At 42.3% G+C, this 23,443-nt stretch overlaps 4 protein-coding genes across 4 annotated transcripts; all 4 read left to right on the forward strand.

The window, feature by feature from the left end:
* The first annotated feature begins 480 nt into the window (after positions 1 to 480).
* Positions 481 to 5,517, forward strand: LOC125553168 (receptor like protein kinase S.2-like). Its single transcript, XM_087519184.1, has 7 exons — positions 481 to 836; positions 963 to 1,101; positions 1,199 to 1,376; positions 1,510 to 1,765; positions 1,934 to 2,156; positions 2,255 to 2,378; positions 2,933 to 5,517. Exons 3-7 carry the CDS (start codon positions 1,215 to 1,217, stop codon positions 5,441 to 5,443), a joined length of 3,276 nt encoding a protein of 1,091 aa, XP_087375310.1. The 5' UTR covers positions 481 to 836; positions 963 to 1,101; positions 1,199 to 1,214; the 3' UTR covers positions 5,444 to 5,517.
* A 153-nt stretch (positions 5,518 to 5,670) lies between these two features.
* Positions 5,671 to 9,165, forward strand: LOC147977176 (uncharacterized). The gene is made up of 2 exons (XM_087519185.1): positions 5,671 to 6,276; positions 6,353 to 9,165. The coding sequence occupies exon 2, from the start codon at positions 6,516 to 6,518 to the stop codon at positions 7,632 to 7,634; it is 1,119 nt and encodes a 372-aa protein (XP_087375311.1). The 5' UTR covers positions 5,671 to 6,276; positions 6,353 to 6,515; the 3' UTR covers positions 7,635 to 9,165.
* On the forward strand, positions 7,860 to 9,017 carry LOC147977177 (uncharacterized). The gene has a single exon (XM_087521090.1). The coding sequence runs from the start codon at positions 7,860 to 7,862 to the stop codon at positions 9,015 to 9,017; it is 1,158 nt and encodes a 385-aa protein (XP_087377216.1).
* Positions 9,166 to 11,841: 2,676 nt separating the features above from the next.
* On the forward strand, positions 11,842 to 19,949 carry LOC125553163 (uncharacterized). Its single transcript, XM_087521091.1, is given in 6 exon segments — positions 11,842 to 12,009; positions 12,148 to 12,400; positions 12,539 to 12,764; positions 12,870 to 12,993; positions 18,521 to 19,365; positions 19,367 to 19,949. Coding segments are annotated over 6 exon segments (2,196 nt in total). The 5' UTR covers positions 11,842 to 11,844.
* The last annotated feature ends 3,494 nt before the right edge of the window (positions 19,950 to 23,443 follow it).

The raw sequence follows: 23,443 nt of genomic DNA on the forward strand, positions 1-23,443 counted from the left end.
TTTGTTCAAAATTGTGAACATTTTTTTCAAAGTCGGGACACTTTTTTAATGCACGTAGTACATTTTATGATTTTTTGAACATTTGTTTTTTCTGAATTCACAGTCATTTTATGATTTGTTGAACTTTTTTTTTAATTCGCAAATATTTTGAATTTGGTTGTACAGAGAGGATAGCTTGAGGATGCAATTATGCCACAGTGGCAAGCACCAGTGATAAGTAGTACTCCCTCCATTTCATAATGTAGTGCTTATAGATTTTTGTAAAAGTCAAACTTTACCAACTTTGACCAAGTATATAGAAAAAATTGTCTACATTTACAATACCAAACATGTGCATTCTGAAAATATAACTCACGATGTATCTAATGATATGCATTTGGTATTCTAGATGTATCTACTTTTTTTAATAAATACGATCAAAGTTTGTAATGTTTGATTTTTGTAAAAATCTATAGGCACTGCATTATGTAACGGAGGGTGTAGCGCCACTGAGTGAGGGTCAGTAGAAGCTCCGTCTTTCTTATCCACCCCGTTCTACTCTCCCGGGGTCCGCAGATTCTTGATCTGAGTTTCTCGGGCGAATTGCTTATTGGATTTCTTCTTCTCCTTCTTCCTCTGAGTAGTTTTTCCCCTCCCCTTCTCGCTGTAACCGGTCCTTTGGAGCTCCGTTAATCCCTGCGCCGGCTCTCCTGGATCTGATGCTGAATAAGGAGGGAAGCTGCTGCCGCTGCCGTCGCCGCCGAGCTGCTTGTTCCGCTGAAAAACACCACCTTTCCCGTGCGCGACGGAGGCGGAATCCGCTCGGCGTTGACTTCGTCCTTCCTCGCATAGCCAAGGTATTCATGTGTGTGTTTTTTTTTGAATCTAAGGTATTCGTGTGTTAATTAATCTTCCGTAAAGAAATATAACACCGTTTAGATCACTACCTTACTAATCCTTTTTACATTTTGAATAAAACATAGCATCTTGTCATGTGAAGTGTACATCTTGGTAAAAACACCTGTTGGAGAAGACATACTGAAAACAGCTTGCATCCTCAAGCCTCTTACGTTTCTGGTGAAAACAAATTGGTCAAAGTAGCCACCGCCAACAAGTGGCACGGTAATTAGTTCTCATGGTCACCTTAAAATGAAGTCATTGCTCTTTTTTTAGATCATCATTGTTATTGTTAAGGGTGCTCCACTCATTTCGTTTGCAGTGATTGCAATTTGCAAATGGACCGTGAAGCCTGTACAAGCCACAATGTCCTTGAGAGGATTCTGCTCGATGAAAGCGCAGAGCCCACAAACCTGCCGTTATCACTTTTGGAAGACATCACAAATTGTTTCTCCCTTGATCACCAAATTGGCAGCGGCGGATTTGCGGTGGTTTATAAGGTATCACACAACTATATCTATTCAGCTTCCCTAGTCTTAGCCACAGTTGATTTAAAAACTAAGCATATGTATCAGATATTCAAACCACCACACACACATGAGTTGTTTTTAACAATCTATTTTGTCACCGTAGGGAGTGGTCGGGAAAGGTACGGTTGCTGTGAAGAAGCTGTCAAACACGTATGGTGTTCATGAGAATAAATTCCAGGAAGAGATTAAGTGCCTGATAAAGGCCAAGCACAAGAATATTGTACGGTTTCTGGGGTATTGCGCTGACGCGCAAGGTAAAATGAAAGAGTACGAGGGGAATCTTGTCATGGCAGAGGAACGAAACTGGCTGCTATGTTTTGATTATGCATGCAACGGGAGTCTCGATAGACACATTACCGGTAGGATGACATCGTCTATTCCCATCTTTGTTTAATCTGTTAAAGGTTATTAAATACACAACATGGTGTATACTTATTTTACCTAGTACTCATAGATTAACATGACATTATAGCCATGTACCTAAAGTACGTAAGAAACTACAAATCCTGGCTGCTCCTTGTGTGCAGATGCAACTTGTGGACTTAATTGGAGGAAGCGGTATCAAATAATCAGGGGGGTGTCTACAGGTTTAGTTTTTCTCCGTGAGAAGGGTATTCTTCACTTGGACCTGAAGCCGGCTAATATATTGCTAGACAGTCACATGGTACCCAAAATTGCTGATTTTGGTCTATCAAGATGCCTTAGTCAAGCACAAACCTGTGCTATTACTCAAAATATATTTGGAACAAAGTAAGCCAGTCTTTTTGAAAGCTCTTCGTTTTGTTAGGCACGACGACTCTACATTTATCTGCATATTTATTGTCGGGGCTTTATGAATGTTCCTACAGAGGATATATGGATCCAGAATACATCAGATCAGGCCAAATTGGATTCGCGTCAGATGTATATAGCCTTGGCGTTATAATCATGGAGATACTGACAGGAGCAAGGAGGTATTGCAAAGATGAGCATGTAAGAATGAGTTAGGCGTTTGCCCCAAGTTGAACTATAGATTTTGGCATAATTGTGTTACGCTTTAACTTACCAAAATATCTTTCCTTTTTTTTGTCTATACATATTTTATGGAAACAATCCCTTAGAGAGGTGTTCGACTTATGGGGCATGGATCTACCCATTCGAATTCAAAACATGTGGCTCACATTTACATATACATGCATTCACCTCATTTGTTAAAAAAAATGTGTGCACTTCTGTACGAAATAAAGGCTATTTATATTTCTGGAAGTAACATGTAGTCCCTTAGGTATACCACCTAAACAAACTGATCATTTTAAGATACCCCAAGTGAATTGCATGAAAATAAATCACAGGCGCACTTGTTTTTAGGTACCCATTTTCTGTGCGACAGACATAGGCAGTACATACACAAATTAAACTTAAAACATGTGAAAGAAAATAATTGTGGTCCTGTTTTTAGGATTCAAGCATTTTTTTCTCTAGTAGCTGTAATGTAATAACCACATATATCATTATAATAAATACTAACTCATGATTGCACCTTATAGGCAGTCGGAAGATGGATGGATCGATTGGGGGTATCAGAGGGGGACATGCAATTAGAACAAGTGAGAGTATGCAGTGAGATAGCGATAGAGTGCATGGACTTGGACCCAGCGAAGAGACCAGATGCATGCCATATAATTGATAGACTTGATAAAATTGAGGGTCCTGACAAATCAGACAAAACTGGCATCAACAATTCATTCACTGAGCTGCAGGTAAATTTACCAAGGGAACAATTTGAAGAAAGAGTTGGAAACCCTGCAGCTAAGAGCCTCCAAGCGGATGTCGAGGAACACTCTGAAATATTGGAAGATGCCGCAAAAACAATTGAAAGGCCTCATTTCCAAGAAGGCCAAGAGAAATTAGGCCAGTTATCATTATGTGGTGGGCAAGATACGATGGAAAAGCTCAACCGCCATGAAACAAGCAATTCTAGCTCTATATCTACTCTGTTCTATGGGTTTAGCATTTTGGACATGTACAACAAGACAGCATACAGGATTTTCGATAGGAACAACAGGCGTATATCAGAACAGTCACATTTTATAAATATCTTCACAACGGAGGAGCTCAGGCCAATAATAATGAGTAGTAATCTCATCAGAGAAGTTAACTCCGCTAAAGTTTACAAAGGCGTTGTTGATGATGCTCTGCTTGCAGTAAAGCAAATGTTTAATGCTGATGAAAAGCAATTAAAAAATGAAGTCATCATCCAGTCTCAAATCATACACAAGAACATTGCTTGTCTCATAGGTTGTTGCCTAGAAATGGATAACCCCATTCTGGTTTACGAGTTCCTCCCTAGAGGAACCCTTCATGACATACTTCACAGCGGCAGCAAGGTGCCTCTCAACTTGGATGTGCGTCTAAATATTGTTGCAGAATCAGCACAAGGGCTAGCCTACTTACATTCACAAGCTCGTACCAAAATCTTGCATGGTGATGTCAAATCAGCAAATATACTCTTGGATCATAACTTTGTGCCAAAGATCGCGGTCTTTGACCTATCGAGGTTAATTGCGAGAGATAATGAACGCACTTCCTTCGTCATCGGTGACATGACCTATATGGATCCAGTATACATGCAAACAGGTCAACTGACAGAAAAAAGTGATGTCTACAGTTTTGGAGTCGTGATCTTGGAGCTCATTAGCAGGAAGCCCACCTATATTGACAGTGTTTGGTTAGTGCAGAGTTTCATTGAATTTCGCAGAGAAGGGAAGAAAGCAACCGAGCTCTTTGACAAGAAAATTGCAGTAACAACGAGAGATTTGGTGATCCTTGACTGTCTTGCAGAGATTGCTGTGGACTGTGTTAACCTTGATGTGGATCAAAGGCCCACAATGACGGAAGTTGCAGAGCGCCTTGTCATACTGAATCGATCTCGTAGATTACATGCACGACATACGAGTGCTGACTATTCAGAGGAAACTGACATTAGTTCTTCATTTGCTGAGCAACGGAAAGTAGGTCACTTACCATGGGGAGTGCAAGATACAAACGGTCGTGGTGGAGGCAATTCTAGCTCTGTCTCTACTGGGTTTTTCAAGTTGAACAATTTGGATATTTTCAATTGGAAAGGGCGCAGAAATTTCAATAGGAACACCAGGCATACATTAGGAAAGTCACATTTTATAAAGATCTTCAGGAAGGAGGAGCTCAAGCCAATAATAAGGAGTGCCAATAGTATTGGAAGAGGTGCCTTTGGTGAAGTTTACAAGGGATTTATTGATAACACACTGGTTGCGGTAAAGATACCGATTAATTCCAGTTTGTTAGAGCATGCACAATTTCACAATCAGGTCATCAACATGTCTCAAGTCAGCCACAAGAATATCGTCAGGCTCATAGGTTGTTGCCGAGAAGCAGATCACCCCATGCTAGTGTTCGAGCTCGTCTCCAATGGTACCGTGAATGATATTCTTCATGGCGGCAATAATGCGCCCTTAAAGTTGGACGTGCGTCTAACTATTGTTGCAGAATCAGCACAAGGGCTAGCTTATCTGCATTCACAAGTTCGTATCAAAATCCTGCATGGTGATGTTAAACCGGCAAATATACTCCTGGATGAAAACTGTATGCCAAAGATTGCAGGCTTTGGCATATCAAGGTTGATTACAGGAGATAAGGAACACACTGTCCATATCATCGGTGACATGTGTTATATGGATCCAGTGTACCTGCAAACAGGCCGGCAGACCTTGAAAAGTGATGTCTACAGTTTTGGAATTGTGATCTTGGAGGTCATTAGCAGAAAAAAGGCCACTCATTCTGATAATAACAACCTAGTGAGCAGTTTCCTTGAAGTTCACAGAGAAGGGAAGAAAGCAACCGAGCTGTTTGACAAGGAAATTGCAGTAACAACAGGAGATTTGGAGGTTCTTGACTGTCTGGCAGAGATTGCCGTGGAATGTATTAACCTTGATGTAGATCAAAGGCCCACGATGACAGATATTGCAGAGCGCCTACTCATACTGAATCGATCTCGTAGGCCAAAAATTGTTTGCCAATAAGTTGATGTGTATTGTGTGGTATGAACAATATGCATGTGGATGAATAAGATGGGCAACTATCGGCGTTGGATTTATTTTTCTGTCGTGCACAAAATCCTTGAAACACACACTGAAATACCATGATGTGTAATGCTTTCTCTCTTCGTTCAGAGAAATTTTCTGTAGATGAATACTACTTGCTGGGGACATATCAGACTATAGCTTTCGGACACCGCATGGCAAGCTGATGAGTCCAACATGGTTGTTTCCTTCTGAATGAACTGCTGGTGGACTATGCAGGGCACAACGGAGCAGGGGAGGTCGAGGCGGCGGCCTCGAGAGTTTGGCAACATCGATTGCGTTCACCTCGTATCGCTTGGGCGGCGAGGTTGCTCTCGATATTGTCGGCGGCGTCTCAAGCGTCACGTTTGGTGGATTGCAGGCACCTTCACCTTGTGGGAGCATCTAGGGCCGGCCCTGGGCCAGGGCAGCAGGGGCGATGGCCCGGGGCCCAGTGAAATTAGGGGCCCCGACCTGTAGGGTACAGTGTATATATAAAAGCCCATATGAATTAGCGCAAATAAAAAAGTAAGGGGCTGTAGGCAGGGTCGGAGGGAGGCCCATCTCCAACAGAAGCCCAACTGCCAAGAGGCCCGAAGTCACGCCGGTTCGTTTTCTAGCCTGTTCGTTTTCTCGCCAAGGGGCACAGAGGCGAGCGACTCTCCTCCTCCTCAGTCTGAACGCCGGTTCGTTTTCTCGCCTGTTCGCCTTCACAGATCGGCCGACCGGGCAACTGCGAGTCTTCGACAGCGGCTGCCGCCAGATGCGTTCGCAAGGAATAGCAGGAGACAAAGGTAAATCTCAAGATTAATTTCTCTTAGCCCTCAATCTTAATCTAGTGATTAATCTATATTCTTCTTTTTACAACAGTAGTGTTCTTGGAGTAGAGTCCGATCTGTTGTTGATGACTTGGTCCTGGACTTCTTGTTCCTTGATGATTGACTATGGATAGTTGCAGCCTGAAGAACACAGATTTTCACTGATTTATTGCAACCTTCAGCCTTCAAGTGCCTTCAATCCTTTTCTTGCAAACATGCTGCCCAAAAAACATTTATCTGGTTTCCAGAAAAGAACAAAGAGGAAAAGAATAGATAAGTTAATTGGAACTCAGAAGGGAGCTATGCATAAATTTGCTGTGAGGAATGACACTACTGATAATCTTGATGAATTAGATGGCAATGGTGCTGAAGAACAACAACCTGCTGAGAATGAGACCACAATTGAGGAAAACAATGCGCATGAGACTCCTATAAATTTGAGTGGCCGTGAGAATCCTACAAGTGTTGATGAACAAGGGTCTTCTCCTTTTGATATCTATGACCCTCGACACTGGGACGCTCTTGACAATAAAGCAAGAGATATTCTGATTGAAAAAGGGCCTACAAGGGAATACAATCTTGTATTCGAAACGGATAATATTGGAAGACATTTTTCGTATGCTTACTACTCAAGAAAGCTTAGTAATGGGGAGGTCAGTGATCGGAAGTGGTTGGTGTACTCTAAACATGTGAATAAAGTTTACTGTTTTTGCTGCAAATTATTCAAGTCTGAAAGTAGCAAAAGTTTACTAGCATCTGAAGGACTAATGGACTGGAAGCATCTAAGTGAGAAGCTCAAACTTCATGAGAATAGTGTTCAGCATATCACTAACATGAATACTTGGAATGAGGTAAGACTGAGGCTAAGTAAAAATGTGACAATTGATAAAGATCTGCAGCAAGAAATTGCAAAAGAGAAAGAGCGATGGAGACAAGTTCTGATTAGAATTGTTGCTGCAGTGAAGTTTCTTGCCAAGCATAATTTGGCTTTTCGAGGACCAAATGAGAAACTATACCAAGTTAGCAATGGAAACTTTTTGGGAGTAATTGAAATGATAGCAGAATTTGACCCAGTTATGCAAGATCATCTTAGGCGCATTCAAAATAGTGAAATTCACTATCATTATCTTGGGCATAAGATTCAGAATGAGTTAATTGGCCTTCTTGCTCAGAGTGTGAAAGATTCTATCTTAAAGGTAATTAAGGATGCCAAGTATTTCTCTGTTATATTTGATTGTACCCCTGATGTGAGCCATCAAGAACAATTGACTCTAATTGTGAGATGTGTAAACATGTCAAGTGCCACTACAAAAATAAATGAGTATTTTCTATAGTTCCTAAAGGTGGATGATACATCAGGACTTGGACTTTATAAAGAGTTAATAACTGCACTTGGGTTGCTTGGTTTGAATGTTAATGATGTTAGAGGTCAAGGATATGATAATGGTTCAAACATGAAGGGAAAACACCAAGGTGTCCAGAAGAGGTTACTTGAAATAAATCTGAGAGCATTGTACATGCCATGTGCCTGTCACAGCCTGAATCTTACTCTATGCGATATGGCAAAATCTTGCAGCAAAGCTATTACTTTCTTTGGAGTTGTGCAACGGATCTACATATTGTTTTCAGGCTCTACTAAAAGATGGCAGGTATTGCTTGATAATGTTCCAAACCTTACTGTTAAATCTCTCTGTAATACTCGCTGGGAGAGTCGGATAAAGAGTGTTCAAGCTATTAGATATCAAGCACCTCAGTTAAGAAAAGCTCTATTGGAGTTGCAGAGAACTTCTAATGATGACCCCAAAACTAAGAGTGATGCAAAATCTTTGGTTACTGCACTTGGAAATTTTGAATTCTTAGTTGGCATGGTCATTTGGCATGATATTTTATTTACTATCAACATGGTCAGTAAGAAGTTGCAGCCTGAGTTTATGTGCATTGATGTTACCCTTAAGCAAATTGAAGGTGCCATCTCATTTTTTAAGAAGTACAGAAATGACGGCTTTACATCCAGTGTGAACATTGCAAAATCTATTGCATCTGACATGGATATAGACCCTGTATTTCCTGTAAAACGCCATGTTATCAGAAAAAAGCACTTTGATGAAACTAATGGTAGTGAAGAAAATAATCAAATGGAAGAAGCGCAAGCAGTTGCAAAGGAATCATTTAGAGTTAAATACTTTCTCGTGAGGATAGATGTTGCAATTAATTCCCTGACCACCAGATTTGATGAGCTTAAGTCATTTGGGAGTATATTTGGCTTCTTATTCAACTCTAAAAAATTGAAATCCTTGGATGATAATGACCTGAGAAGATGTTGCACTAATTTTGCAAAGACTTTTTCTCATGACAACTCAGCAGATGTTGACTTGGATGATTTTGTTTCTAAACTGAAAGTGTTGCAAATGACATTGCCAAATACACTCATGCCAGCAGATCAGATATTTGAGTTTGTTAGAGCTGCAGATTGCTATCCAAACGTGTCAATTGTTTACCGAATTCTCTTAACTATGCCTGTGACGGTAGCATCAGCCGAACGGAGTTTTTCAAAATTGAAGTTGTTGAAAAATTACTTGAGGTCAACTATGTCGCAAGAAAGATTGAATGGATTGGCAATATGTTGTGTTGAGAAGGATGTGTTGGATAACATTGATCTTGATACTGTCATTAATGATTTTGCATCAAAAAATGCACGAAGGAGCCGTTTCTCATGATTGCTGGAGGCTTGGATGTTCGTTAGCATATGATTTACTTTTTGTTATGCTCTGTAACTTCTATGATATTTGATTTAGACCTGAAGTATGACGTTGTTATTTATGACCTGGAGTATTATTCACCAAGGAAAATTACCACTGTTTATTATAGCTTTGCAAGATTTTTTTCTATCAATGTATGGGTTCATTTTTTTCCTCCAATGTCGCCACTGGGCCCATTCATTTGAGTTCGCCCCGGGGCCTCCGAAACTCGAGGACCAGCGCTGGGAGCATCCCAGGTCTGCTCCTCTCATAGCAGTCGTGGCTTCTTCTCTCCGGCAACAGTGGGTTCATCTGTGTATGGCATTAGTGTGCTCCAATGATGGTTGTGGCATCGTTGGCAAGTGTGGTGTGGCCTTGTGGTGTGGCGATTTGAGTTGGCTTGGCCATGTGGCGAGTGGGGCTTGGCCCTGTTTGTATCGGTTTTCGCCCGGTTTTCCGTTATTAACTGGGCAACCTTCTTCTTAATTAATGAAACGGGCAAAGCTTTTGCCTCGTGTTTCGAATGAACTGCTGCAGATCAACTCTGGTCTTAATGAATCTTTTATACTAATATCAAAAGGCCTGATGCTGCTTGGCGTGAAAGACTACTAGCGTTTGGTTTTCAAGAACTGAAAACAAACAAAGGATATGGTGTTGTGTTTTCTGATTATTATTGTTAGAGATATATCTTGCCCTCCAAGTCTTGTACTCAATATATACTCGCCCTTGAGGCTCAGTAATACATCCATCATGTTCCGCCAATCCCTGTATCCCTTCTAACAATTATGATGGTTGTCGATTTGGACTATTTTCGGTACTTTCTTTCCAAATTCGTTTGTAGAACATCTGTTGGTCCACTTTGGTGGGAAATCAGTAGTTAAGTGAGCAGTGGTTTTGTATTAACTAGACTGGTAGAGTGATAGTTGCATGAGTATTTGTGTTCAAGGAGAGAGCACACAGTGTTTGTGCAATCTTCAGTCAAGCTCTCCAAACAGTGAATGGGAATTTTGTCGAAAAAACAGTAAATGAATCAGGTTTGTTTGTGCTTTTGGTGCGAGAATTTCATTTTGAACAGACTTGAGAAGTTGTATTGTACTTTGGTATATTGTCAGGATTCATTATGTGATTCAGGTGTTGTGATTCTTGACCGGTTTATGTAAATCTGTAGATTGGCAGAATTCTGCGTATCACCTGTTCCAAAAATAAACCATGCATTTCTTTCCTGAAAAATGAAATCCTTAAAATACTTAGGAAAGCAATTTTAAATCAAAGATAAACCATATGTTTCTTTCCCTGCGAAAAAGGGTATACTCCCTCAAAAAAAAAAGAGAGAGGGTATACTCACTGAAGAACGGGGGTTCCCAAGTGCCAGCCACTCCGTCGCTCTCCCTCCTCGCCGTCGCAACCCATCAGCATTCTTGCGCCGAACCTCCATTGCTACTTGCGCCGGTCCCTGGATTTAAGGCGGAATCGAGGAAGATGAATCCCTGCACGCCTCCAGCCCCCCCCCCCCCCCCCCCCCCCCCCATCGGTGAGAGTACTGTAGTGTCTTTTGGAAATCGATGCGCACAAATTAATCAATCCATTTTTGCTCGAGATACAAACTGGTTGAGCTCGATTGATTAGCTTGTGCCAATTCGCCGGTTTGTATTACTATACATTTATACTGCGCGGATGCTGGGAGGGGTGTTCCACCTATCCATGCTGGGAGTATACTAGTGTCACTAAACATAGAAGGGCGTGTGGTTACCTAGGCATTGTCAGGGAGAATCAAAGCAAGACTGGCAGCAGTGAGGCTAGCTCGCTCGGCTGGGCATTGACTCTCTACTTCCTCACATATCCATCGATCCCATCGGCCATGCCACTGTGAGCAAGATCCATTTCATACCTCGCCAGAGAAAAGTCACCTGCCGAGGGACTGCTTTGCGCATTCATCAACCGGTCTTTGGAGCCGAGGTATTTATGTGTTAATTCGTAGCTTAATTCACCAATCTCTTGTCGATCTGATTTTCTTCGGATGGAAGGCGGCACGCTACGTAGTGCATTATCTTGCGTCCATATTCTGATTTCATCTTAATCTCCTCTCTGAGTCTCCTTGCTAGGTACTCCCTTCAAACTGCAAAAACGCCTTGCATTAAGTTACAGTGGTTGTAGTAGTAGCTAATTCCTTGGCATGTCAAGCGTACATATATTGTTAAAACACCTGTTGGAGAAGCTTACATCTTCAAGACTCTCCCTTTTTGGTCAAATCAAAGTGGTCAAAGTACCCTGCGATGACACCAGGGTGTGGTAATTAGTTATCGTGATCACATCATCAGTTCTGTGAATAAGCAAAGAAACCAAGAGCATGCCTGCTTAATTATTTACCTTTTAATTTCAACCACATATGTCAAAAATATGGTTTCCACCCAGTACTGTGTTGACAAATGGTCGAGAAGCTGAGTAAATACACAATTAATGTGGGGGTGAATGAGTAGTCTCGATAAGAACTGATGCCCAGAGGAGATCACATTGTGTGTTCAATATGGCAAACTAGTCAATCAGATAGTATGTCCCTTGATGGAAAGCTTGAAATATGACTCCTTCAAAATAAATTTAAAATAGCATGCACTTGATCAATTCTATTGCTGTGTGATGCATCAGGTCTTCATTCTGTAATTGTTCCTTCCATGATTGATTAATCGTGTAATTATGTATACTGGTAGCTACCCTCACTGTAAAATGTAGGCATTAGTTGCTCTTGTTTTTTTAGATCATCACTGCTCTTGTTTTAAGTGTCCTTTCATTTCTTTTGCAGTGATTGCAAATGGACCATGAAGCCGGCACAAGCCAAGTTCATGTCCTGGATAGGCTTCTGCTTGATGAAAATGCAGACCCCACAAACCTGCCGTTTTCACTTCTGCAAGACATCACAAATCATTTCTCTGTTGATCACCAAATTGGTAGCGGCGGGTTCGCGGTGGTTTATAAGGTACCACACAACTAGACCCCGTCAGCTTGTTTCTCCAATCCTAATCACAGTTGGTCTAAAAGCTAAACAGACATATCAAAAACTCACACCACCACACGCGCACGAGTTCTTGTTAAACAATGTACTTTGTCGCTGTAGGGAGTGGTCGGCAAATGCATGGTTGCCGTGAAGAAGCTGTCCAACACGTTTGCTGTTCCCGAGAATAAATTCCATGAAGAGGTTAGAAACCTGATAAAGGCCAAGCACAAGAATATAGTACGGTTTCTGGGCTATTGCGCTGACATGCAAGGAAAAATGGAAGAGTACGAGGGGAATCTTGTCATGGCAGATCAACGGAACTGGTTGCTCTGTTTTGAATATGTATGCAACGGGAGTCTTGATAAGCACATTTCCGGTAGGTTGAAAACGTCTATTCCCATATTTACTTAGTTAAAGGTTTAAATACATAACATGTTGTTGACTTATTATGTCACATTATCGCCAGGACCTAAATTAAGTAAGAAAATACGTATCTCGGTCGCTTTTTGTGCCGATGCATCTTGTGGTCTTAACTGGAGGGAGCGATATCAAATAATCAGGGGGATATGTGAGGGTTTACTTCTTCTCCATGAGAAGAGGATTATTCACTTAGACCTTAAGCCTGCTAACATATTGGTAGAGGCTCACATGGTATCCAAAATTTGTGATTTTGGTCTATCAAGATGCCTTGATAAAGGTCAGACCCGTTTAATTACTAAAAGCCGGTGTGGAACACTGTAAGACAACCTCCTGAAAGCTATTCATTTTTTTATGCACGGCTTAATTACTTTACATTTATTTGCACATTCATTTATCCTAAGACCTTTAAAATCTTCTCACAGGGGATATATGGATCCAGAGTACCTCAGATCAGGAAGAACCACATTTGCGTCAGACATATACAGTCTTGGTACTGTAATCTTGGAGATACTAACAGGAGTGAAGTGGTATCTCGAAGAGGAGACCGTAAGTACAATTAAGGCTTTAACTCCAAGCTTCAGTGTATATTTTGAAATAATTGTGTTTTGCTTTAACTTAGCAAAAATATAATTTTATGATATTTTCTTTGTTCCTAGTTTATGAAAACAGCCTGTCAGTGAGGTGGTTGAGTTGTGAGGCATGAGTCTAGTCATCAGAATTCAAATCACATTTAGATAAACATGTGTGTGTTTTCACTATGAAAGAAAAACATATTCATACGATGTAGTCTTGCATCCTGTATGCCACTTAAATAAACTGACAATATACATGTGTGATATTATGTATACTTTAATCGCAAAGATACCCGATGCAAATTCCATTAAATTAAAACATGTGGAATGAAATTAAATGGTTCCAATATAAATCATCATGTTGAAGGGGAGCCTTGGCGCAACAGTAAAGTTGTTGCCTTGTGACCATGAGGTCACGGGTTCGAGTCCTGAAAACAGCCTCTTGCAGAAATGTAAGGAAAGACTGCGTACAATAGACCCAAAGTGGTCGGACCCTGCGCAAGCGGGAGCTACATGCACTGGACTGCAGTAAAAATCATCATGGTCTATTTTGTTAGGTTACCAGCACTTTTATTGTAGTAGCTGTAATATAACAATCACATATATCATCAAAATCGGTTATAAAAATACTAACTCATGATTGCAACCTTATAGGTAGTTCAAAGTTGGATGATTCGGTTGGAGGCATCAGGACGAAACGAGGCCCGAACAAAAAGTTGAAGGAGGGCGTAAAGTATAATATTGAGGCAATCAAACCTAATGGCGAACCATTAGCGCCTAAGAAGATTGCAGACAAGTTCGTTCGTCAGTGCGGAGTTCTTATGAAGGACCAACTCCCGATCTCCCTTCAAGAATGGAGAGAGCCAGCAAAGCCACGTCCAGATCTTACTTTTGTCGACGACAGACAAAAAAGTCTGCTTTAGGATACTCTCATGGAACATTTCACCCTACCAGATTATTTCACAGAAGCATATGTGCAGAAAGTCAAGGACGCTGCTCTTAGGAAGATGGCGGTTGCATTCAAGAACCACAAGAATCGTGAATGGGACAAGTACGTCAAGGGAGGAAGGAAGACTCCAGTATTCGAGGGAACACTAGAGAATCAAAGTGCTCATTGGGACGATTTCGTAGGATTCAGAATTAGCTAAGGAACGGTCAAGAATAAACAAGAAGAATGCCGAAAAAAAGGATAAGTTTCATAAGCTGGGGCCAGGTGGCTACGCGGTGGCAATGCCTAAGTGGGATAAGTCTGAGAAAGAGATGGAGGATGCAGGTGTCACTCCGGCTACTAAGAGCTGGTCCCCCAGGTGCAGGACTTGGTTCTATGCGCATGGGGGGGAGTTGGACCCGAAGACAGGCAAAGTTTCGACGAAGGCATGTCTGAACGGAGCCGACGATAATATACTTGTTGCAATAGAAGAGGCTCGAACGGGGGTGTTCCAGCCCAACAGAGAGAACGACGAGCTTACGCGTGCCCTGAGAAATCCTGAACACCCGGGAAGAACACGAGGCAAGGGCGCTATTCCGTGGTATGAGGGGTTTTCGGACTGGAACGCCGACTACAGAACCCGTGCGAGAAGGAAGATTGCGGAGGAGAAGCAGAGGAAGATGGAGGAGGAGAAGAGGAAGCTGGACTATGAACGCCTTCAAGGCCTAGAATCAGCGCACGCGGACTTGGTAGTCAAATTCCAGCGGCAGCAGGAGCAGATCGACTCACTTAGCCAGCAAAGGGGGTCTCAGCAGCTGCAGCAGCTAGCGGATGATCCAGCATTGGATACCACCGCCCCATCCATGCCGAGAAGCAGCGTGGGTTCCGCCCCGTTTGACGCAATGCTGGATAGATACCCCGTGGATGACATCACGGAGAACACTAACTGCGAGCTACACTTCAAAATTAAGAACATATCCTTGAAGGTGGCGGACGGCGTTGCTTATACAAATTCCCCCGATGCAACCTTCCATTGCAACCCGATTCCAGCAGGCTATGCTCGTGTCGTAGTTGATGAGGTGGTGGACCAATATTCGGGGCTAGAGCCTGACATTCCTGGAGGTGACGAGGAGCATACACTCGGAGATGCCAAACATCGTATCATCCTATGGAGAAAGGATTGCATCATCTTTCGAAGGCCACCGACACCGCGTCACCCGACTCCTCGTCAAAGTCCGCCACCGAGTCAGCAGACCCCCGCTCTTCCAAGTCCACCAACGCGTGAGGCCACTCCTCCTCCTCCAAGTCTGGCAAAGTGTTAGGCCACTCCTCCTCCAAGTCCGACACAGCGTCAGACGTCCACTCCTCCTCCAAGTCTGGCACAACCTCAGGCCACTCCTCCTCCAAGTCCGGCACAGCTTCAGGCCACTCCTCCTCGTCCAACTCAGCCCCGTCAGCCGTCTCCGCCGCCTCAGCAATTGCAGAAGAGACACCCCGCAGCTATGGTACGTAGCGGTACGAGTCGAGGTCATAGTACAGGAAGTACAGGCGGAGGCAAGCGATATAAATATGGTCCAAACCTCACTACTCCTCTTCCGAGAGGGCTTACGACAGGACCGAGGAGCAAACCAATGCCATAGTGCGGGCAGAAGTCGACGCCCATTTTGGACCGAAACCGCCACCGCCGCCAAGGGAGAAAGTGCCTGTGGAAGTAGTTGACCACTTCATTCGTATGGCTCAACCACCAGCTCCTAAGCCTGTTGACACAGACTATGAGCGCCACATCAGGAAGTTACATCGACAACGTCTACAGAAGGAGGCGAGCTCGAGCTCGAGCAAACAACAAGCAGCTGTCAAAAAATGCGGGAAAACCGTTGCCCAGCTGGGAGAACAGGCGGCGCAATCGATCCCCCCGCTTGTTGTGCCGCCAACAACACGTGACAGTACGCGCGCCCAATATTATTGTGGCCAAACAGTTTACGTTCCCGAGGTGGGCGATGTGGTAATAACCCAGGAGCATATAATGCAGGCTGAAGAACTCAAGATCACTGTTGGACAACTCCTCGAGATCGAGGACATGCCTGTGATTACAGAGGAGGAAATAAAATGGAAATATGTCCGGGGCCAACCTTTGGTCAAGCCAGAAGATGTCAAGAAGCTCCCAACGAGAATGTATGAATTGCATCAATGGTACATGGACATTACCAAGAGATCCGATCGAGAGTCCCTCATGGTGTATGTCAAGAAGGATCATTACTACCATGAGAAAGCTGTGGCCGTTGAGTATTCTGAACTGTTTCAGTTATACAATCAAGACGCACTCGACAAATCTATCGTCAGTTGCTATTGTCTGTAAGTGATTTCTTTCTGTTATTTAAGTCTCAAGCTAGCTGTAGTGATCCTTTTGATCAATCATTACCTGTAATTATCCTCACTATATTCTTTTCTGTGGTATTATGCAGGATGAAGATGTATGAAATGAGAAAAGGTGGACGCTATGGCATTGGGTTCATTGACCCAAACACCGTTAATGAATACATATGGAAAATAAACAAGCATCATGAAAAGCAGGTAGAAGACAGCATGCTAGAGTTCTTGAAGCGCCTCAAATACAATGAAGATATACTACTTCCTTACAACTTCCAGTGAGTCACACTTTTTTGTACTACAAATTCTCTGTTTTTGCCTACTAGCTAGCTACATGTTTTTGCTTACATATGCCCGCTTAATTAAGACATGCAAACGTGTGTGCATGTAGATTTCACTGGATCTTGTGTATCATTAAAGTTGACGCTGGAACAGTTGAAATACTGGACTCACTAGTCAAAGCAAATAGTGACTATAACATCTTGTTTAGGATAATCAACAGGTAATTTCAATCATTATTAACTATATATCTCGGCCTATTTAGTTTGTCATTTCATGATATGAACTATTTAATAACCCCTTTATTCATTTTCTTTGTCGGCGGGCAGGGCTTGGGCAAGGTTCATCAGTGTCACGGAAGGTGAATGGAAATGACAGCTGAAATGGTTTCGACCCAAGGTAAGTAATTAAGTAGTACTAGCTAGCTAGCTAGCTGTCATCTCTTTAATTATCATACTTGATTAATTATTATCTGATCAAATTAAATTCCATTCTCGTAATAAAGGCCCTGAAGCAGGCGCAGGGGACTGATCTGTGTGCATTCTGCATTTGCGAGAACATTCGCATGATGGCGTCCGAAAGGAGCAGATCTCAAAGACAGGAATAGGTACGCTTGTCAGAACACTATTCACAATTTTTACACCATTATCGATATCTAGTCACACAACTAATACACATGCATATTGATCTCCTTCTTAACAGTTCACAGAGGTGCGGGACAAGCTCCTAGAAACGGAGCGCGTAGAAGCACTTCAAGAGGAAATAGCGGGATTTTTGCTCGACCAGGTCATAAATCCGAAGGGAGAACTATTACCCGCTACCGTCCCCATCGACCAGGTCATGAACCACTTTCAATTGTCATCGTGCTCCGAAGGCACCAATTAGGCTAATGCCACTGGCTCCGAAGGCAACATGCATATGTAGGAGAAATTGCATAGCTATACATGTGTGTATGTGTGAATTAATATGGTGGTTTGTGAGACATTGATGATATATATATGATTGGTTCTACTAGAAATTCTATTTATATATATATGCATAACGTGTACAATGTGTAGTATCGTAAAATACCAGCAAACGAAAAAGAATTAAAATGGAAAACACAAAATTAAATGAAAAAAATTCATAAAACCAAAAAACCCCCAAACATTTTAGTATCGGTTGGTGTTACCAACCGGTACTAAAGGGCTCCCGGCCCCAGGAGCTGGCTCGTGCCACGTGGTTGCCCTTTAGCACCGGTTCGTGCTGAACTGGTACTAAAGGGAGGGGGCCTTTAGTGCCCACACTTTAGTGCCGGTTATGGAACCGGCACTAAAGGGCCTTACGAACCGGTGCTATTGCCCGGTTCTGCACTAGTGTCAAGACAAATCTCATTCTCGTCAGACATATATAGTCTTGGCGTAATAATAATGGAGATAGTGGCAGGAGTTAGGTGCTATCGCGAAGATGAGGATGTAAGCATAATCTAGGCGTTTGCTCCAAGTTGAATTGTTGATTTTAAATACCATTGAATTTTCTTAAATGCTTACTTTATGAAACAACCTCAGTGAGGCGGTTGAGTTTTGGGACTATTTATACTTATGGAAGTATGTACTACGAAATCCTACATTTTGATATGGCACCTAAACAAACTGATCATTATTCTGTTATCATGTTTTGTATACTTCAGTTGTAGTTTTAATGTACCAAGGTGTGAATTGCATTATTCCTATGTACCCATTCTCTATACTATGGACATAGGCACTATATACACAAATCAAGCTAAAATATGCAGACTGAAATTAAATAGTCCCCATGAAGGAAAATCATGACGACCCATTTTCTTAGGATTCTCCATCATTTTTTGCTCTGGTAGTTGTAATGTAATAATCACATATATCATCAAACTTTATTATATGAATATTAACTCATGATTGCAACCTTATAGGTAGTTCAAAGTTGGATGATTCGAGAGGCATTAGAGGGCAACATACAGTTGGAACAAGTAAGTGTATGCTGCAAGATAGCGGTAGAGTGCATGGACTTGGACCCAAAGAAGAGACCAGTTACACAACACATAGTTAACAGGCTTGATAAAATGGCAAGTGCAGACTGTTCACACAAAACTAGCATTGGCAGTTCATTGTTTGAGCCGCGGGTAAGTTGTCCAAGGGAGGAACAGCCTGGAGAAATAATTGGATAACTTGCAGCTGGGAGCCTCCAAGTGGATGTCGAGGAACACTCTGAAATACTGGAAGATGTCGCGGAAAGTATCGAATGGCTTCATTCCCAGGATGGCCAACAGAAACTAGACCAATTACCATCACTATCACGAGGAGTGCAAGATATGAAGCAAAAGGTTAACCGTTGTGGCGCAAGCATTTCTAGCTGTATCCCTAAGGTGTTCTGCAAGTTAAACAAATTGAACGTCTTCCACAGGAAAGCAAGCAGGAACCTCCATAGCATCGACATGTGCACATTCGCAAAGTTACATAATACAAAGATCTTCAGAAAAGAGGAGCTCAAGCCAATAATAAAGAGTACGAATTTGATTGGAAGAGGCGTCTTCTCTCATGTTTACAAGGGCTATGTTGATAACACACAGGTTGCGGTAAAGATACCGTTTACTTATAGTTCGCTGCAGAATTTAGAATTTGAAAATCAAGTCGTCATCATGTCTCAAGTCAGCCACAAGAACATTGTTAGGCTCATAGGTTGTTGCCTAGAAGCAGGCTCCCTCATGCTTGTGTATGAGTTCGTCTCCAATGGAAGCCTCGATGAAATTCTTCATAGCCGCGATGCCTCTCAACTTGGATGTGCGTCTGAATATCGTCGCAGAATCCGCACAAGGTCTGGCTTATCTGCATTCACAAGCCCGTGCCAAAACAGTGCATGGTGATGTCAAATCAGCAAACATACTCTTGGATGATGACTTTGTGCCAAAGATCTCAGACGTTAGCATAACGAAGTTGATTGATCTGAGTGATTGGCGATACAGTAGCATTCTCGTTGGCGGCGGGAGTTATATTAGGGATCCAGTGTACGTGCAGACAGGCCTGCTGACCGAAAAAACTGACGTCTACTGTTTTGGAATTGTGATCTTGGAGGTCATTAGCGGGAAGAAGCCCAATCATTATGATGATAGCAGTCGCAGCCTGGCGAGGCGGTTCGTTGAAGTTCACAAAGAGGGGAAGAAAGCAACCCATCGGTTTGACATGGATATTGCAGTGACAACAGGAGACCTGGAAATTCTTGGCCATCTTGCAGAGATTGCTGTGGAATGTATTAACTTTGACGCGGATCAAAGGCCCACGATGACAGATGTCGCGGAGCGCCTCCTCACGCTGAATCGATCTCGTAGGCCTCAAGCTGTTTAGCTATATATAAGTTGATGCATACATATTGTGGTGCAAACAACATTCATATCTTGGAATAAGGTAGGAAGCTACCGGCGTTTGATTTATTTTGCTGTTGTATGGAACCATGATGTATGATGCAAATCTGTTTCTTGCTTTGTTCAGAGAAAGTTTGCTGCACCAAGAAAATTCGCCAAGAGTGACTGGGTGGTAACCAAACTAATGTATGCATCAAGAGCCCTGGAGCTCTGGAACAGGAGGACCCAAGCTACTCCGCCTACTCCGGCGATCTCGGCGAGGCTGTGAAACTGGCAAACTGCCCCGCCTTCGTGTCCTGGTGTGGCGCTTCGTTTGTCTGAATTTCTGTTCTGTTTTCTCAAGTTGGGTGTCCCCAACTTGTTTTGCTTTTCTCTGTACGAAAGGGCAATATAAATGCAGACTAGCAGGGAAATGCAACAGTAATCGGACTAGCTGTGAAGGTAAACTCTGTTTTCTGTGTTAGATAAAAGAAGCGTCACACATCAATCTAAAGCATTTTTACTGATAATCTAGAGGAGTAGAGGATTAGGAAATTTAGATTATTTTTCCATGGGGTGTTTGATTTTTAGGATTGAATATGACTTTTCGTATGTATTTGTTAGAACTACATTTTTGTCAGGGGTTGTTTGCAATATATTTATATAGAAACTTTTCCAGTGACTCAAACATATTGGAAATATTCCTTTGTTTTGAAAAGGGAAACGCTTCCTGCCGACCGACCGGCCCAAGCTTCGGCCAGTCGCATCCATGCATGCAAACCCCAGCGAATCCAAGCGCGACACATAGGGTGTGGGGGCCCACCCATCCTATATTTTACCTTTGTTTATATTTTTGAAAAACATCTAAATACATATATTTCAAAACTTAATTTACTTAAAAAGTAAACCGCGGATTTGAAAAATATTAACGCAGTGCAAAACAATTGTTAGCATAATTATCAAAAAATATTGGTAGCTTTAAAAAAAGTTTTGTGACATATAAAAACTGTTCACACATTTCAAAACACGTATGTGGCAGAAAATGTTTATACGATGTAAAAACTGTTTCATACCATTGAAAATGTATATTACATTTTTAAAAATCTCATGCATTAAAAAAATATGCTAGTGAAAATTTAAAAATCTTTTATACAAATGTAAAAAAATCTGTATTTAAAACAATCATATAACTAAAAAATGTTTCAATGCGTATTTGAAAAAAATGTTTAGCACATATTAAAAAAAAGGTAGAAAGCATGTGTTTGAAAAAAAAGTTAATCATGTATTTAAAAAATGTTAAACATATATAGAAAATCTTTTAGAGATATGCCAAAAATATACAATGTGTATGAAAAAAGTAGACATCAAAACATATATGTGAAAAAAATGTTGATCATGTTTTAGAAAAATGTGAAATGTGTGTGAAAACATGGTCGTGATGTATACGAAAAATGTACAATGTGTATGAACAAAATTAGAGATTTTTTGAAAATTTCAAAATAAAAGGAAAAGCTGAATATGTAATATAAAAAGTAAAAGAAAAAAACTTGTGCAAAACAGAGGGGGAAAAACACAGAAAACACTCGTGCGCAGACACAGTATTGGGCCTGACAAAAGCACCAAGTTGTAGGCGAGACGTAGGGGATACCATATTTGCCGCTTATTGCCTCAAACAGTCGCTGATTCGCACATGCCCGAGCGACCCTTTTTAATATATATTCGTTGCCTTTACATTTTTGGGAACATTCCCGAATTTCAAATTTTGTTCGCGTTTTCATAAAAGTTCGGAGTTTCAAAAAAATTATGTTTTCAAAAAAATTCGGAATTTCATTTTTTTCTCTTTCTTCAAAATTTGTTCAGAATTTCAATTTTTGTTTCTATTTTTTGAAGATTGTTTGTGTTTTGAAAAAATGTTCGCATTTTTACAAATGTTTGCATTCGAAAAAGTATTTAGTTTTATAATAAACATGTTCAAAATATATTTAAATATGTCATTATTCATAGTTTTTAAAATTCTCCACTGCTTACAAGTCACCAGAGCTTATTCGATCTAGCCTGAAGGCATGTGCACCTGAAGGGAGCCAGGTCGTGTTTTTTTTCCCTCAAGACACATAAATTTATTGAGAGTTTCCACTGCAGAAATGTAAATGGTACGGATAATTTCTGTTTCGAATCCGTATCGATATGGTATGCACTTGCATGAATATGCCGTCAGATGCATTCTCTTGCGACAGTTGCACATGAGTTAGCCGACTCTTTCATCCTCCTGCGACCACCTCCGTATGAGAAAATCCCACGGGAAACAATGGCGGCCACTTCCTCGTATCGTGTAGCGCATACTCTGCCAGGAGCCAGTTGCCTCACCGGCCACCCACTCCCCAGCCGTCGACGCTCACCGCCTTGTTGTCGTTAGTTGCAGAAAAAAGTTCGCCAATAGCAACTTTTTTCATACCCTGTTGCAGCCATGAGTAGCCATCTCCGGTCACCGGCCGTAGCACCGGTCCTCACCGGTGATAGCACAACACCTCCTCCCGCCCCCGGTCGCAACATCCTGTCTCGTCGGTCCGCGCAAAAAACGCACCGCCAGTCACAACTCTGCATCTAGCCGGTGTTGCCCCATGGTTGCGGCATTGGTGGAGATGACATCGTGCTTGCAACCCTCACATTTCTTTGGTTCCAGCAAAAATTGACATCAATAGCACTTTGTGTCGCTGGTCGCAACTGTGTCCCTAGTTGCAACTCTCTGATTCCAGCATAAAATTGCACCGACTATAACATTTTTTGTCGGTGGTTGCATATCCCTTTTTCTCTCTGGTTCCAGCAAAAGATGGGGTCGTCCATAGCATTTGTCCCACAGGGTTGCGGTGGATCCCATTTACCCATCGCAGCTCCGCCGTAGCCTGTTGTACCTTATCGTTCAAACAGTTCCAGCAAATGTCGACTGGTGATCACAACTTCTCGCCAGCCGGTTGCGGCAATGCAGACTGGTGGTGGCAACTTCTCTCCTGGCTAGTTGCAGCAATGACGGTGGTTGTCTCCAACACCTTTAGATCACAAGTGGCGACGACGCATCGCGTTTGCATCCCGGGCCATCGCGGCTTGACAACCTTTTAGCTATTAGTTGTAGGTCCCCCGTGTCAACCTCTCACAGCCTCGACGACAACGCTCACCGTGACAACAGTCATCGATGGCAGCGATGGCCCGGAGGGGGAAACATCCAAAAAGTGGTGTGGGTGGCTTGCAGTAGTCACCCCCCATCGTGCACCATCGTCGGTCGTGTGAGAAGTTGTGACCACCAGTCGGCATTTGTTGGAAAAAGTGGTGGCCCGCACAAGCAAAAACGTAGATGCGAGCGCGAATCGCCGCGCGATCGAAGCGTGTACATGTGACCGGTGGAGTGTTCAGCTGACCGACCATTTTGGGTTGCTAAGCGACTTGTTCCATTGTGCCACTTCTGCTATGGACTCAGGCTGGTCTTCGGCTTGAGACCTGTTAGTA

The sequence above is a fragment of the Triticum urartu genome, chromosome 4A, assembly GCF_056163025.1.
Source record: "Triticum urartu cultivar PI428250 chromosome 4A, HENAU_Tu73, whole genome shotgun sequence".
Classification (NCBI taxonomy): domain Eukaryota; kingdom Viridiplantae; phylum Streptophyta; class Magnoliopsida; order Poales; family Poaceae; genus Triticum; species Triticum urartu.